The sequence below is a fragment of the Periplaneta americana genome, chromosome 13 (assembly GCF_040183065.1).
Source record: "Periplaneta americana isolate PAMFEO1 chromosome 13, P.americana_PAMFEO1_priV1, whole genome shotgun sequence".
Taxonomy (NCBI): domain Eukaryota; kingdom Metazoa; phylum Arthropoda; class Insecta; order Blattodea; family Blattidae; genus Periplaneta; species Periplaneta americana.
In genome coordinates this window covers 76,366,003-76,382,739 of record NC_091129.1, presented here as the reverse complement: position 1 = coordinate 76,382,739, position 16,737 = coordinate 76,366,003, and the positions used below count along the sequence as shown (strand labels likewise).

The following is a 16,737-nucleotide window of genomic DNA, read 5'->3' as shown; positions in this document are numbered from 1 at the left end:
AACAAGATATTCTACTCGTAAGATATACAAATTAGCCCTACTTACAAACAAACCAGGTTAACAGGTCAAATCTGTTATGTATCGGTAGAGGACATAATTAACTGGATTTTATTATTCGTCAGATAGGTAAACAGTGTATTCACTTTGCACACTTTGAACTTGCAGTTCGTTATCGATAGTGTTCATTATTATAGATATATTTTTATTTGAGGGTACGTCCAATATCCAACCTTAGATACATGTAGCCTATTATCATTTGGTGCTCGTCCTGATATTTTCTGCTTTATTTCCTAATTTATCTATTTGTTTTTCAGAGGCTTCTGTAATCTCTTCATACATCCCTTTTCAAAACCAGTAAACTTCATCAATGTGAAATAGTTGGCGAGAGAATTTTACCTGGAGCCCTTCTATTGAGGAGAAGTGTTCTTTTAAGAACTGAAAATCTACGAAACGGGCCTTCATGCTTTACCTCCCTTCCAAAGAAAACCATGTTAAGGATTTTTATCGCTCTTAAGTCTGAGCAACTAGTGTCAAAATTATCACCATAAAGATAGAATAACTTGCAGTATTGTTGAGAAAAGTTATGCAAGATAACGCCTAAATTCGATAGAAAACAAATTAAATACAGTATCTAATCATTGCAAATAATTAAAGTAAAATGAAATGCACTACGAAGCTAACTTCTAAGGTGATGCACCATGTGTATTTTTAAATCGTATTTTTTCTACAGATTTATTACTTATACTATTCATTGGTGCAACTTTCTGGAATAAAATGTAGTTTTTCTCTACAGTTCCCATTTCCCTCAACAACCTTACGTGATCTAGGAACAAAGGTAAGTGCATCCACACAGTGAAATGTTTCTTCAATTAATGGAGTGGTATTACGTGAGAACAGAGCCCTTGTCAAGAAAGGTTATGCCAAACGATTTTGTTTAGACTTGAAATGTTTTCACAAGATATACTCCAGGGATGACAATTCCCTTGTGGCAGCTGAGAATAAATTGCTCAAAAGAGCAGGTTCCAAACTGTATTATTTGTGTGCTGGTTCAGAGATGGCATAAAGCTGTTGCAAGAGACCAGACTTACCCGTATATATAAACATTTTTATAAAAGATGTATCAACAAGTCGTGCAAACAGGAAATCTGTAGAATAAGTATTTTTTAATATGAAGCATTACTTTTGGAACAACTCTCGTATACTGTAATTCAAGAGGGGTTAGAATCCGCTGGCCACTCACTCACTCGAGGAAGTTCGTGATGTCCCGTCTGCTACAGCTTGACCATGCCACTTCTATAGCATCGGCTTCGAAACTGGGAGTCATAACATGCAACGTGTTGCCTTCCCGTCGGTTACAGCCGATTTTCTCTGTATCGTGGTACATGCCAAAGCTGAAATCACAGAAATACCATCACTTGTTTGTTCTCGAAACACAGTAGTCCAGCCTGCCAAGAAGATGTCAGTACCAGTAATAACAAGAAGTAACCTTGAGACAGGCCAAAATATTAGTCAAAACAATATGTATAATGAATCTTTTGTTCAAACAGTAATATGTAACTTACAGTATGTCCTGACTGACGAAGTGAAGAAAAGAATATTTGTTTACTGTTACCTTACTATTTTTATTTTTAGGTTAGATTCGGCAGAGACAAATGGACGGTGTAACTTCGTTATCTCCCCACACTACAAAGGAAAAGAAAACAGAAATCCTTTTTCACATTCCTTAGCCTCACGTTACTTAAATATCCCTTCATCTAACCACTAACCTTGTCACATACCACGGCCTCATGTCACTTAATTATCCCTTCATTTAACCCATCTAACCCATAACAAAATGCAAATCAGACGTCAGTTCTGTGTGTGGTATGGGGAGATATCGAAGATTGGCCGTACTTTTTTCTTCTATCATTTTTTGAATACTCTTCTGTCGAATATGAAATCAATAACAGTACTTCATTTTCAGAAGCATACAGTAACAAATTATTATTGAAAGAACGAATTTCTGTAAGACTTCATTGCTTAGCAAGATGTGTTCCATCTCGTTTCGAAATTGAAACATGTTCATGCTCAGAAGGGAACTTTATAAAATTCAGTCTCCTATACTTGTTTTTTTGAAAGATGGGACATGACAGTTAAGCAGCCGAGCTTGAAACTACAGTGCCATGTTGCCAATATGGACTACCATGCTGCCAGCTGATGGAAACTAGCAATTGTCGTTAAGATGGTTGACGTTAAAACATTTATTGACGCGAAGGTAAGAAAACAATACAAAATTGACAGAGAATCAAAGACGAAACGTACTAATGCTATCATCAAATGTACCTTACTATTTAAGGTATTTGCTATCACTGTGTGTACAATAAAGGTCACCAAGAGAGCTATTAAGCACTCGCCACGTGGGAACTGTAAGTTTGGCAACTCAACCATTGTTATCATAGCAACAGGCCTACCGCGCTATGTGACATTCAGTTGTTTTTTCTGATAGCAACGCTCCTGTCATGTCCCATCCATGGATAAATATATTTATCCATGTCCCATCTTTCAAAAAAACAAGTGGGTACCAGTATAGGCTAGCATCGATTTATTATTATTATTATTATTATTATTATTATTATTATTATTATTAATAATTAAAACTTTTATCGAGTTCGCTTCACTATCCATTATCATTCTATCCTAATTGAGTTATTTTCCCCCCTTAATTTTATGATATCAGGCAATAAACTGAGGAACTTGTGGTCAAGATGCAATAATGAGACTCTGCTAAGCTGGTTGGTATACAATTTATTTTTAAAGCATTTCTTGGGAAAGCTATACATGTATTTCAGCATTTCTTTCACCCATCACAACATTTTTCAAATTCCCTTCATTTTATAGTTCTTAAGATTTGGTTTGTTGCTCAGAATACACTAGAGAATAAAGTTTACTTTTCATATCTTTTAAGCAAAAGTAATTGATTCTTACGGATAACAAAGTTGTGATTAAAATAATAAAAATTTTCTGTTAGGTGTACCTAGTTGAAAATATATTAAAACATAATTAAGAGTTTGTTCTGTAGGCCTATTATATAATGTATTACAACCCTAACAGAATATTCATATCAGTTATGATAACAACATTCACTGAATAAAATGCAATGAAAAATTATAAACATAAAAACATATAGTAATGAAAACACATAACTCTAAAAATTTTACAATGTTTGCTTTTCAGGGTTTAATCTTTCGAAGCTCCCTCTCAAAAAACAAACCATACATTCTCTTCATTGAAGGATACTTGTGACTTTGATAGAATTTTTGCAATGTGATTACATGTCAATAAAAATGACTCCTTGAATATTGTTACTTAAAACATTCACGTTTTTAAGGGAAAAATTCCAATGGAACAAATGGACATTAAGACACATGCTACATACCACATTCAAGAAATTCATGCTCGTCACATAAATAAGAAATGAGATATTTGAAGCTATATGCCTTCATTTTAGGTATCTTCCTATAAAATTATTTAAGACATGGAACTGATATTACTTCAATTCTTCCAGGTTCTTTTGTATAAGCTTAACTTTTAAATATTATCACATATGAAAGTAAGAAGAATTGGTTTGGGGTAATGAGGGGGTCATATATTACTAATAAATTCAGCCTGAAGAGTTAATGAATGTCTTTCATCAAAACGCTCAATGTAGTATGTACTGTGGCAGAATATTGTTGGGAAAAATCAAAGTTACGCTCTTTCTCAATTAATCATCAAAATAAGGATACAAAGCCATTGTCACATATCCATCGGCATTGACAGTTAAAGTTAAATCTATTATCTTATTACCGGTTGTTCATGTTTATTATATTTAATGCTTTCTGTCCTCAGCGAAATGTATTTACCGGTTTATGGATTGTTTTGCAAGTTGGAACCAAGGAATCTTTCTTGATATGATCTTTGAATTTCACGAACCAAATCTCATAGTATGTACTGTGGCAGAATATTGTTGGGAAAAGATAAAGTTACGTTCTTTCTCAGTTAATCATTAAAATAAGGGTACAAAGTCATTGTCACATAACCATCGGTATTAACAGTTAAAGTTAAATCTATTATCCTATTACCGGTTGTTCATGTTTATTATATTTAATACTTTTTGTCCTCAGTAAAATGTAATCACCAGGTTATGGATTGTTTTGCTAGTTGGAACCAAGGAATGTTTCTTGATGTGATTTTTGACTTTCACGAACCAAATCTGTTTAAACACATACAATAACGTATTTAAAACTAGATCATTTTGTGCATTTCACTAAACATCAACACAAGAAATGTTACAACCGTACTTGTAGTTTGTTCACTATTTCCTTAATGTTGGTTGTAACATCACCTATTCTAACAAGCGTGCTAGATAACAATGTTCGTGGTTATAAAAATATATAGACTTAATAAGACAAGACTGAATGGAGATTGAAATTTAGATTTTAAGCCATGTCCTTTAATAGTCATTTTTGTTTTGAAAATGGTACACAGTGTGCACATAATTTGAAATCAAGTTTTGAAATTTTTATAATTTAATTTTCAGCTATTACTTTACTTTTTAATAAATTATTATCGTCTATAATTTTTTTTTCTTTTTGAAGAAAAATGTGTGAATTCAACTTTGTAAACAGTACAAAAATTTGCATAATTGTATTGATACCACAGATAATATATAAATTCTGGCAGAGAGAAAGATCCTGGATTGAAACTCATTTTCTCAAGTGCAAGGAAATAGTAAACAACATCCTTACATTACATTCTTACTTGTGTCCCATCTCGTGTGTGATAGTGTGTGCTAGAGTGATGCCATTGTCTTCATTTACATTGCAGCTACGGTCGGGTTGACACATCCCTCCTACATGTGCCACTCCCAGAGTACTGCAGGGTGTATTTTGGCGTGCACAAATGTCCTCTCTACAAAAGAAACCACGATCCATACAATATGTTTTCATGTGTAAATGATATATAAACAAATTCGATGACAATACAATAATATTTACTGAAATAGAAACCTCAAACGATCTTTGACTTGTTGTGGAAAAGTGAAGTCTCAAGGTATCCTCTTCCTAAAGAAAATGTAATACATTTCAAGACCCAAATCAGGATCTTTCGCAACCTTTTTACTCTGGAGTAAACTTTAAAACGATTTTCAGCTCTCAGTGGAGTTCTGTAAGAAAATTATTATGTTTACAGCTCATGGTATATTACATTAGCGCAATCAGGAAGTTGCAGGTATAATAATAAGTAATAATTATTATCATTGCCATTGCAAAGTAGAGGACATGTACCATAATTAAGAAAATATTACTTGTCTTACCGTTTATTCAATTTACTGTAGAACTAAATTAGAAACGCAGTTCCAGGTGTTGTAGCCTACTTTTTGTATTTTCTCAATATATTCTGACGAATTAACATGTATGTTTTGTTCGTTATTAAATTTTCGCATAAAGCGGTAGATTCAAGGTTTTTGCCGAAACTATATTATGCCATTATACATGTTTTGTATTTTGACAGTTAATGCTGTTTATATTATAAGTACCTATACTACTACGATTTTTATGCACTAAATATAGTTCAAATTTGCATGCAAATATAAATCTTACAATTCGAAATTTTCTCGGGCTTCCAGCCAGGTCATAAGTTGGTGATCCACCGACGTTTTGAGGATGTTCATCTTCCTTATCTTCAGGGTTAAATGAATCTTACAAGTTTCCTCATTAACATAGTGTTGAGACCTGTTAGTTTAAGTACAGAGGCATAAAAGTCTTAAGTGATCAACTTAATATTTCTCCAGAACATCATATAGTGATGATACTGATGATATTAATGGTATATATAAACAGTTAATACTAACAAACTGTTAGAAAATAAGACTTAAGCAAATTGATTATTTTACTGTATTATGACTTGTATTCCACCCAGATACAAGTCCAATACCAAATGAAAACTTAAGTTATTCTTTTTAATCGCTTTTTCAGAAACTAAAAATTGTGAAAAAAAAAGTGACTTAAGCCCCATTGACCATGCACCGAAGAATTATGAAAATAAAAGAAAATAAATAAAACTTTTGCTATATATGCTAATCTTGAGACCTCTTGCAGCTCAGTTAAAAGTGCTTCTAGGAGGTTCAAATTTTTTGTGCGAAACGTTAGCACCATAATGCAACTTTTGCGAAACCTTAAATTTTTTATTTTGGGAAAAAACAATTTTCGGCCTTTTCCGATATGCCTTATTACTCATGTGACAACTTACCTGGTAATTAGAATGGCGACGTCATGGTGGTTGGGATGAGAATCTTCTGGATGATTGAGACCCATCTGCCACCTACAGAAGCTTTCCAGTGTGTCGTCTGCGTTAACTGTGATATTCAGATCCCTCTGCAACATAAGTTCACCTTGACATATCTGAAACTCCAAAAACAACTAAGAAAAGAAAGTGGGCTATACTACGGAATTTATTTCAAGCTTAGTTTGCAAAGATACCTGAATGTTCATGTTAATAGGTCCATGTCACGACTTCCATTTGAAGAGAAACAGCGAATTGGGGGTCCCATGTAATAAATTTATTGTATATTTAAAACCATAAATTTTCAATAAGGCAATTCCCGTCACTGCTACTCAACAAATCATATTTACATTAAAAGAAGTTTCTAAACAATCAACTAACCCGGCTTAGAAGAAGTTACATAGTAAACTAATAAAAGAAACTGGAAAGGAGGATATGATTAAATTTCAAATAGTGAGAAATGGTCGATTTGGCCCGGTATGGCATACTGGAAGTAAAATAAGATGTCAAACAGGATACCGGCAGTAAGAATTTAAAATTGACTGTTATTTAGTACACGAAACTGTGTTTGAAAGAGTGGGTGAAGAAAGAATGACGTTGAAACTGATCAGAAAGAGGAAAAGGAATTGGCTGGGTCACTGGTTGAGAAGAAACTGCCTTCTGAAAGATGCACTGGAAGAAATGGTGAACGGGAGAAGAGTTTGGGGCAGGAGAAGATATCAGATGATAGACGACATTTAGATATATGGATCATATGAGAAGACAAAGAGGAAGGCATAAAATAGGAAAGACTGGAGAATGCTGGGTTTTCAGTGAAAGACCTGCCCTTGGGCAAAAGAGTATGAATGAATGAATGTTATTTAGTGAAGATGATCACAAAATCAATTGCATTAACCAATAGTGTCGTCATACCCTGTGCCTACTCTTAGACATTTTTGTAGTAGTGCGTAATGTCTTATACAGTACGTTATTTAGTTCGCGAGTGATAGCAATATCTTATTTAAGAAATTCTCAAAACACGAGTAGTTATATCACAAGACAAGTCTGTGCATACTGGCAGTAATTTATTTCCAATTCGACCACTGATAGTAGGGGGCGTAAGAGGCTCACCTGCAATTAGGTCACACATTTGGTGTCATTGTGCTACCTGTTTAAAAGCTGCTTGGAGACTTGAAGATCACTGAATTCATCCAAGACGATGGACGAATTTGTTAATGCTCAAGATCAGAGGACTGCTGATGGTGGCTATTTGGTCACAAATTTATCAATAAAGATCGCCTTATGTTTGCAAAACAGGACAGTAATATAATCCGTGTTTTTCTGTTTCACTTTCATCCGTGACATTTAGATTTAGCATCTAATCCCTGTTTGTGCAAGTACTTATTCAGGGTACAATTGTCTGTCAAAATTCATGTAGTCATAGATTTTTACGTTTCAAGAGTAGGAAATAACTGGCCATCTTTGATAAGAGTGCTGATATAGCAGTCTTTGTTTGTCGACTGGTGAGGTTTGGTAAATTCAAGGATTCCATATTCTACACCCCAAAAAATTGTTCCGAAGTAAATGTCGCAGTCTAATCTACTATTTCGTTGTCCTAGTTATAACTTCAAACTCATATAAATGAGACAACATTATTGTTATGGACCTCCTTGAGAGTTGTATAAAACTGTTGTACAATTCTGAAGGTAATTTTATAATTATTCAGAGCCAGAAGTACTGCTTCATTGTCGTTAAAGACGCTTTATATGACGAATTTGTCTAGTGATATACATAACCACAGTTGGTCATTCGAGAAGACACCAGCATCTGTTCTAGGACAATAACGTCGTAATTTCCTTTCTAAATACTCCCCTTGGAATGTCATACATTTATTCCAGCATTTCTTTCACTTTAGAAAACAGTCTGTAATACCCTTTTTTGATATTGCCTTCAGCTACCTCGTTACGTTCTCCTTTAATCTCGTCCATAGTTCCCAACCTTCTCTCCTTCAACAGCGATTTTACCTTTAGTAAAAGCCGAAAGTCACAGGGACCTGAATCTGGACTGCATGGGGCCGACAGATATGGGTAATGCGATATTTTGCCCCCCATCCAAATATTGCATTAGATGTGAAGAATGGACAGGAGCATTGTCATAATGAAGCTGCCAGTTACCACTTGCCCACATCAGCGACTGTTGCCTTCTTACTGCCTCCTTCAGCCGGCAAAGAACTTCTATATAGTAATCCTTATTTATTGTTTCACCTCAAGGAAGTCCTGGTAAACAACACCTGTATGATAAATAAATCCGTCAACATGACCTTGACGTTTCTCCGACTTTGCAGCTGTCGCACCTTCTTCGGACGTAGAGACTCTGGTGACTTCCATTGGGAAGACTAGGCCTTTATTTCAGGATCATTGTTACACCAGCCAGGGAAGAATTTTTCCATCACACATTTTATACCAAGATCCTCTGTAAAAATCTCTGAACCAAATCTCTGCACAGTCAATCGCTGATTTCCGTTCATTTCAGTCCGCACGTATTCAATCTTTGGCTCGTAGGTATCACAGTTCCATCTGGGCTTCACTCGATACCATTTTAAAAAGGCCTATTGATCGTTCAAATGTTTTCGACAACAAATATCCTTGTCGCAAACAAAAGTTTATGCAGATTCGCTGATCTATTCGCTCGTTCATATCATTCAACGACATCTCACTTCCGAATGAGTAGCTCTACGGAAGAGAGATTGTTCACAATACGTAGAAAAGTTCTCTTTGACTGACTCCCTAATTATATCAAGGCCACACAACCTGTTCGCAAGACATTCGAAATGACTGGATACTTTCTGGACAGATCTTGTGTATTATACTGACGATTAACTTCGCTATTTTCATCAATTTCAAAGTGTATATTAACATATAAATATGTGGGAATTATATTGTAGTATTATGATTTTATTTAACTATGTTTTCAACTGAAAAAGTTATTCAGCATCTAAATTCAACGTGGACAAGAAATGGCCGACACAGTTTGCCTGAAGTCTTCTATCAGAAACAAGAATCTTTTAAATGAGCTTTAAATATAAGACGCGGAACCCACAGCTTCATTATCCTCCCAGATTTTATCGACCTTTAAAATCCATCGCCCTTGGCAAGGTTTGAATCCGCTAACCTTAGGTTCAAAGGTTACAATGGTTTTCTACTTTCATGTACCATAAACGTATAGTTCAAAGTTGTAGAACAGTTTTTCAGGCGTCTTCCTCCACAAAAAGATGAAGTGGTTGGATGCACAAATGTGTTTCCATAGCTAGAAAGTTCTATCTGACTTATTAAATAGGTAGTTTAAAGTACCTGCATAAACTATTAATACAATTTATCTCTCCCAAGAACCCGCAATTTTTGGACAGGTGTTCATGAAAATCACAGACAGTGGCTCTTATTAACAGTTGTCTTAGTGACACATTATTTTATGGTAGTAAAGCTAATGAAATCAGTCTGTTGAGCTCTTAGATTGTTTAGTTCTTCGATGAAAGATGGGAAAGTACCCATATAATGTGATGATTAGTACATGTGAGAAATTCATCACATTATGTGGATATTTTAGAATATTTCATTCAAGGACTAAATAATCTAAGTGTTCAAAAGTCTGATATTTTGATTAGCTTCGATGTAATTTCTTATTCACCAAAGCTTCCTTACAGTGAATTATAATCCAATTAACTGAAATCTTCAACAGAATTATAATAAAATTATTATTTTCATTATATAATAACAATTATTGTGAAAAGACAAAATTTGTTGTCGTGGGCTATATTTTAAATCAAGCACAGGTAACTTCATGGAACATCTTCAAAAATCTGTTATGAAACTAAATTTAAAATTACTTGCTCATATCAGTTTCTCCTTTTTGGAGAAATTGAAGGGTTAGGAGAAAGAAACGTCGATGTCCATAATAAGATGATCCGAGAAAATGACGTTTTAACGCGTTGACACTGCCTGTTCTTTCCCCGCAGTATATATCTTCTTCAAATCTGTTTCACAAGGACTACGTTGCTTATTAGTGCGTAGCGACTCGACAGGCTCATAGTACCTCTGAAGAACAACAGAGTGTACTACTCAACTCAAAAATGTCAAAAGGTGGACATCGATGTTTTCCCCCCTGACTTTTCAAATGAATTTGCTGCTTTAGTCCAGTAGCGGCCGGTGACCGAAATCCTCGGTGAGGCCAGATGCAACCAGTTTAAGTTCCTCCGAGAGGAAATGTTTATTCATGATATTAATTATTATTGTTAATATATTATTAATACCATTATTACTGTATTATTATTATTATTATTACTACTATCAATGAAAAATAATAATTTCACTCACCAAATAAGCTGTTATGCTCTGAGTTTCAGTGATTGTTTCAGTGTGATGAAGCATCCCATATTATGTGTTGAAATTCCCCTTTCTTTCTTTTCTTTTTATTTTTTTCCTTTGACAGCAACAAACAAGGCCAAGAGAAGTTTATTTTGCATCACATTACCACATAACCATTTATGTTGCCCATACCAGGATGCAATAGAAACTCGCGTTTTAAGATTATGTGTCAGAAAAATTATCAGCGATGTCGTAAGTATCTCGGTAGTCTCTCTCTTTATTTAAAACTTCCTTTCTTTCAGTATTATTTCTTCTCGAAAAAAGGACACTCTAACAATGAATTAACTGCACCAGCATTATTTCTCTCATTTGTTTCTGTTTATATTTTCCCAAAATACATTGGCCCAGATTCACTACTGTACTACGAAGTACAATAGTAGAACACCCTCGCTTATGTCATAAACTGAGACATAAGGGGAGAGAATCGAGTGGGTCTCTGCCTGCCAAAGAGCTGGAATTTTGTTATTTATGGCCTAGTTAGGAAGACAAGTCACCACTGCTATTCCCACCCCATTCTACCCTTGAGGCTGGCCCATGGATGGGATGAGTGAAACCTGACCAGGCCAGCTGAATTGTGCCTCAGCTACAACGTTTTAAGGGTAAACTCAAAGCCCGCGAAAGGACATGAAATGCATTAAACCAGACCCGGCACGAACGATTCTGGCCTCAGGAACAAATTTTACTGCAAAACAGGTCTATATACATCACAAGCCAGACCCGGCACGAGCGATCCCGGCCTCAGGAACAAATTTTACTGCAAAACAGGTCTATATACATCAAAGTTTTCAAATGCTTTTACAGCGATATATGCTTCATTCATATAACTAATACATTATATAAAAACACAAAATTTGATTTCAGTTAAGCCAAGTGACTGAGGCCCGGCCTCACTTGCCTCAGTCAATCAGCCGCCACTGCTTTAGTCACTTCAATAGCTAATACGTGAACACAAAACTTACTATGGAATTAGAATAACAAAATCATTTACCTCTTTCAGATATTTACATATTCATGAAACCGGACAGTACGTTAGTGAATACATTTACCGAAAACATACTCTTTCATACAGCTTTTTTCCTAGAAAATGATAGCTGGATGGAAATGGAAATTCTTTAAATCTAAACCAGTGGTCGGCAAAGATTACGTCATATAAAATGCAGCCAGAAATCTACAGCAAAGGGTAAGGTAGGAGGGAGAGGATACTCAAACTGCTTAACATTGAGTGAAAAAGTGATGGCTAAGGGGAGGAAGATCATGCCTTACTCCTCCGCCCTGCTTGTGCATTAAGGGCTTGACTCGCGAATTACGAAATGCCGACCAATGGTCTAAAATGTAAGACATGAAGACTAAGCACAGGAAGAAGAAGAAGAAGAAGAAGAAGAAGAAGAACAACAACAACAACAACAACAACAACAACAACCGCAACTCTTACTTCTGTGCTAACTTGTTTACATAAGGAGACACGCCCTTGGAAAGTAACTTGGAATTAATTCGTGCTACATGTTTAGCAGGATATTTGCAGCTATAACTGCTCCCATAATGACTGTAATAGCAGCCTTTCCGAAACAGCCGCCAGCGCGTTCTTGTGTCTTCACACAAAGTACACAACACTTGTCTGCGGGCGGGGTTTGCCAATTATACCTCTAGTAATTACCCCGTGCTTTGAGGTTGATCTGCACAACTATAACAACTTTTACGTCTTTAACTGGGAGGAGGAAGGACGGTTTCGTTCCTTCATAGAAACTAATTAGCACCTAGAAACTTCGTGAATTGCTGGAGTACTAACTCTTAAGGAAAGTTATTGCCGACACTCAACAACGGTCACTCATTTCTTAGTAACTCCGAGAGCCATTATAACATTAGCCTCTCATTTGTATTACATCTCAACGCCCTTACTTGTTTCTAGATCAGGACGTAGTATCAGTAGGATCGTAAAGTGGTCTGGAATATATAAAATGGCGCACGTCACAACTCGTGTACTAGATGAAATAGGGAAGGATGATGTCGGAGAAGCTGAAAAGGGATAAGATGACAAAGAAGATTAAGAAGAACTGTACGATGATGATAAGAAGAGAGAGAAGTGGAAGAAGATGAAGAGAGTGATGGTGAAGATGATTTAAATAAAAATAAAAAGAATAAAGACGATGATAATTATAATAAGATGAAAAAAAGTATATAACTGAAGAGAAAATACACGGCGATGATGAAATATATAATGATTAAGAAGATTAAACACAAGGGAATGAAGGACATGGTGATGAGACGATGATGACGATAGACAGGAAAATAAAATCAAATATTAAATACAAAGATGTAAATTATGAACACGGAGAAGAAGATGGAAAATAAGATGATAAAGAATATGGTGCATAACTTCGTAGCATTTTTGTCAGTCATCACAACACTGCGTTGTTAGGAGATTGTTTATCGTTTGTCATTTGTTATTTGGAATGTAAATACACCATGAATTTTGCGGATTTGAAGAAAGTTTGTGCTGTTTGTGGGCTAAAGAAGATGAAGTGTCAAGTGAAGAAAAAAAATCACCGACATATTCTTCTGTTTGACTTCAGTAGAGGAGTAAAGCCAGAGGAGGCGGCTCGAAACACTTGTGTCGTATATGGGAATAAAGCCATCGGAGAAGCACCGCAAGGAAATGGTTTTATGTGTTGTTTCAACACGCAATACCCAGTACAAAAGTTAGTGTGCATTCACAGAAGATGATGTTATGCGTCTGGTAGAAGAAAGAAGGCGTAGTGTACTACGAATTGTTTCTCAACAATGGAATCATAACTGCTGAAATTTATTGACAACAACTCAAACGCCTTGCGGCCGCAATTGAAGAAAAACGACTGGGAAGACTGCATCAAGTGCTGCTGCAACACAATAATGCACGCCTGCACTTCGCTAACATGATGAAAGATATTCTCCCGATCTTGCACCCTCACATTTCCACCTTTTTCGATCTCTATCCAACAATCTTCAAGGGATCTCCTTTCACAACGAAGTTGCTTTATAAAACTTGGCTTGATGACTTCTTTAACTCCAAATCAGCATTTTATTTTCAGACGCGGAATCGAAAAAGTACCCCAGCGTTGCCAGAGAATAATAGATAACGTAAGAGAATATATTACTGATTATTTTCTGTCTGTAGTCATCTCAAATGAAAAGTATTGTCACAGCGAAATAAGGCTACAAACTTTTGCATCAACCCAATAATTATATAAAAATGAGAGTTATATAGAAATATTGGCTATACACTTCCTGGCAATTAGAATAAATTTTCAACAACATTATCATCATAATCTCATCTTCCTTTTTGTCATAATCTTTTCTCTTCACCTTCCTTCTCATCAGTTTCTTCTTTATTTCCTTTAACGTATTCTTTGTTAACTTCTTCTTTACAAAAGTCTTTCTCTCCATCTTTATTCTCTTCTTTCCACTTTCTTCCTCTTCACCATCATCATCATATTCTTCTTCTTCTTTTCTTTTTCCTAATTATCTTCCATTTATTGTAGGACTACGTCGCCATTAATAGCATCCTCATCGTCATTCTTTTAAGATCTTCTTTCTCTTTATTATTTCTCATTGTTCATTATCCAATCGCCTCGATATCCTTTGTTATGAGCCTTATGAAGAAGATGATAATAGTGAAGAAAGAAAGTATATAATATACTATATTTGTTGAAGATGGAAATGAAGCGGATGAAAATATTAACATTATAAGTTGAAGAAGAAGAAGAAGATGATGATGACGACGATGGTAATGATAATGAACAAGGTCAATTATTAAGAAACAAAACGAAGATATGAAGAAAATTAAAAAGAGATGGATGAAGATGATGTTAAGGATGAGGTAGAGTACATAAAAGGGAAGATGATGATAGAGGAAAATAATATGAAAAATGAGAATGAAAGTATGATTAAATGAAATAGAATGACGGTAATGATAATGTGTGCCTAATGTTGACTCGTCCTGATGCTGCGATATAGGTATCCTCGTGGTTTATTCGAATGTAGGTAGATGGTAGGTGACGGTTCTAGACGATTTGGAGTTCTTGTGGAACGGAAGACTATCACCTAGCGTCTCCAAGAAAGAATCAAAATATTTCATGTACGGAAGACAGTCACAGGGAATGACACTATAGGTATATAGAATGATGGAGAGGAACGCGTTGTGTAGCGAATGGAGAAAGTAACTCACAAACCAGATGCGCACAACTAGCATTGAACTCATTACACAGGGTGTATAATAAACATACTTGAGTTTCCATATACGGAGATGGTCCTATCCCGTCCTGTAACTTCGTAAGTAATAAGAATACTAAGAAAAAGCAGAAGAATGGATGTGCATGGGAACTTGAGCAATTACCTGCGCAACATCGTCCTCGAGCAGGATGATGCGCACTACGACCACGTTGATGGTGTTGCCGATGCTGGCGTCACGGTACAGCGCGCTTACCATATTCATTATGGTAAGGATGTAGGTCTCCACGTCGCCGTCCTGATGGAAAGTCATCATGGAGGTGTCGGCGACCAGCAGCGCCTCCACGTGGCGCTCCCTACTCACAGAACGACGCCAGCGCGCCTTGCGGGACTTGCCGCGTCCCTGCACCTGCATCTTGCCAGCCTGATGTCGCCACTCCAGCAGTGTCTCCATCATGCGTCGCGGCTCTGCAAAAAGTATCTTATTAAGCTATGTAGGTGTCACAAACAATGGTTTCTATAACCATAACATTTATATACCGTATGCAAAATATGAAAGAATATAATCAATAGTATCATTTTATACCCATCATATTAAAATTCTTTATCATAATGCATTATTATACATTTGAAGTTTCCTACGTCACTTGACATATGTAGCCTATGTAATTACTGTATAAATATAGTGCTTTTAGAATGTGATAAATTCCCAATGATTTACAGACTAAAATCGCCATACCGGGCAAGTGAAAGAAGTCTTGTCCTCTGCAAAGAAAATTTCTACATTTTATCACAGTCTACTATATACAGTCACGAAGCTTGAGTTTTGAGGCTGCTAGAAACAATAGACTGTGCCGGTACTATTTTGCATTGCCTGTAATGAGGCGATATTAGCGATCCTAGTGGTGAGCAACTACGTAATGTTTGCATATTTACTACGTATTGAGCTTCGTGACTGTATATACTAGACTGTGATTTTATTATGTAGACTGCGCCTTGCAGAAGAGGCAACCAGCGAAACTATATCGTCATTGTAGTTGCCGCCGTAGCAAGGCGCAGTGCCATTTGGAACATTTAGTCTCAGAAAACTTAATCATTGCTCATTCGTTCAGTTGTACTGCAAAGAATGGGTGAAGAAAGAATAATGCTGAAACTAATCAAGAAGAGAAAAAGAAATTTGGCTAAGTCACAGGTCGAGAAAAAACTGCCTACTGAAGGCAGTATACCCGTATTTTCCATTATTCACTCATTAAAGCGACTGAAGAACTTTCTTCCTGATAAATTAAAATTAATCTTTGTACAAACACTCGTGATGCCACACTTTGACTACTGCGATATTATATTAAGTAACCTAAATGCAAATTTGAGCAACAGGCTACAACGTGTGCATAATGCGTGCGTCCGTTATATTTGTAATATTCGTAAGTATGATCATGTTTCCCCGTCTTTCCAAACTCTGTCTTGGCTAAGGTTAAGCGATCGACGAGCCCTGCATTCTCTTGTTCTCTTATTTCAAATTCTGCGCACCGCTACCCCAATATATTTGGCTTCTCGTTTTCAAAATTTATCCGCATATCATCAGCTAAGTACAAGATCTCATTATAACAATTTACTCATTATACCCTACCACAAGACATCTTTATATTCTTCATCCTATACAGTTTCAGTTGCTAGAAATTGGAACTCGCTTCCGAGTGATATAAGGGGTTGTTGGACAATAGCTTCATTTAGGTCAAAATTACATAAATTCTTACTTAACAGATGAATTGCTGATTAATATTTGTTACTTATAATGAAACTAACATCTGTCCATTCTTATTATTATTATCTTTAA

At 35.8% G+C, this 16,737-nt stretch overlaps 1 protein-coding gene across 1 annotated transcript in view; it reads right to left on the bottom strand.

Annotated features, from left to right (window-relative positions):
* LOC138712033 (A disintegrin and metalloproteinase with thrombospondin motifs 7-like) overlaps window positions 1-16,737 on the bottom strand; it is a 453,002-nt gene that overhangs the window by 40,190 nt on the left and 396,075 nt on the right. The window contains exons 5-8 of the mRNA XM_069843422.1: window positions 15,070-15,371; window positions 6,268-6,392; window positions 4,780-4,929; window positions 1,245-1,391 (exon numbers count right to left, since the gene is read on the bottom strand). Coding sequence (XP_069699523.1) covers window positions 1,245-1,391; window positions 4,780-4,929; window positions 6,268-6,392; window positions 15,070-15,371 — 724 coding nt within the window. The remainder of the gene's footprint in view (window positions 1-1,244; window positions 1,392-4,779; window positions 4,930-6,267; window positions 6,393-15,069; window positions 15,372-16,737) is intronic.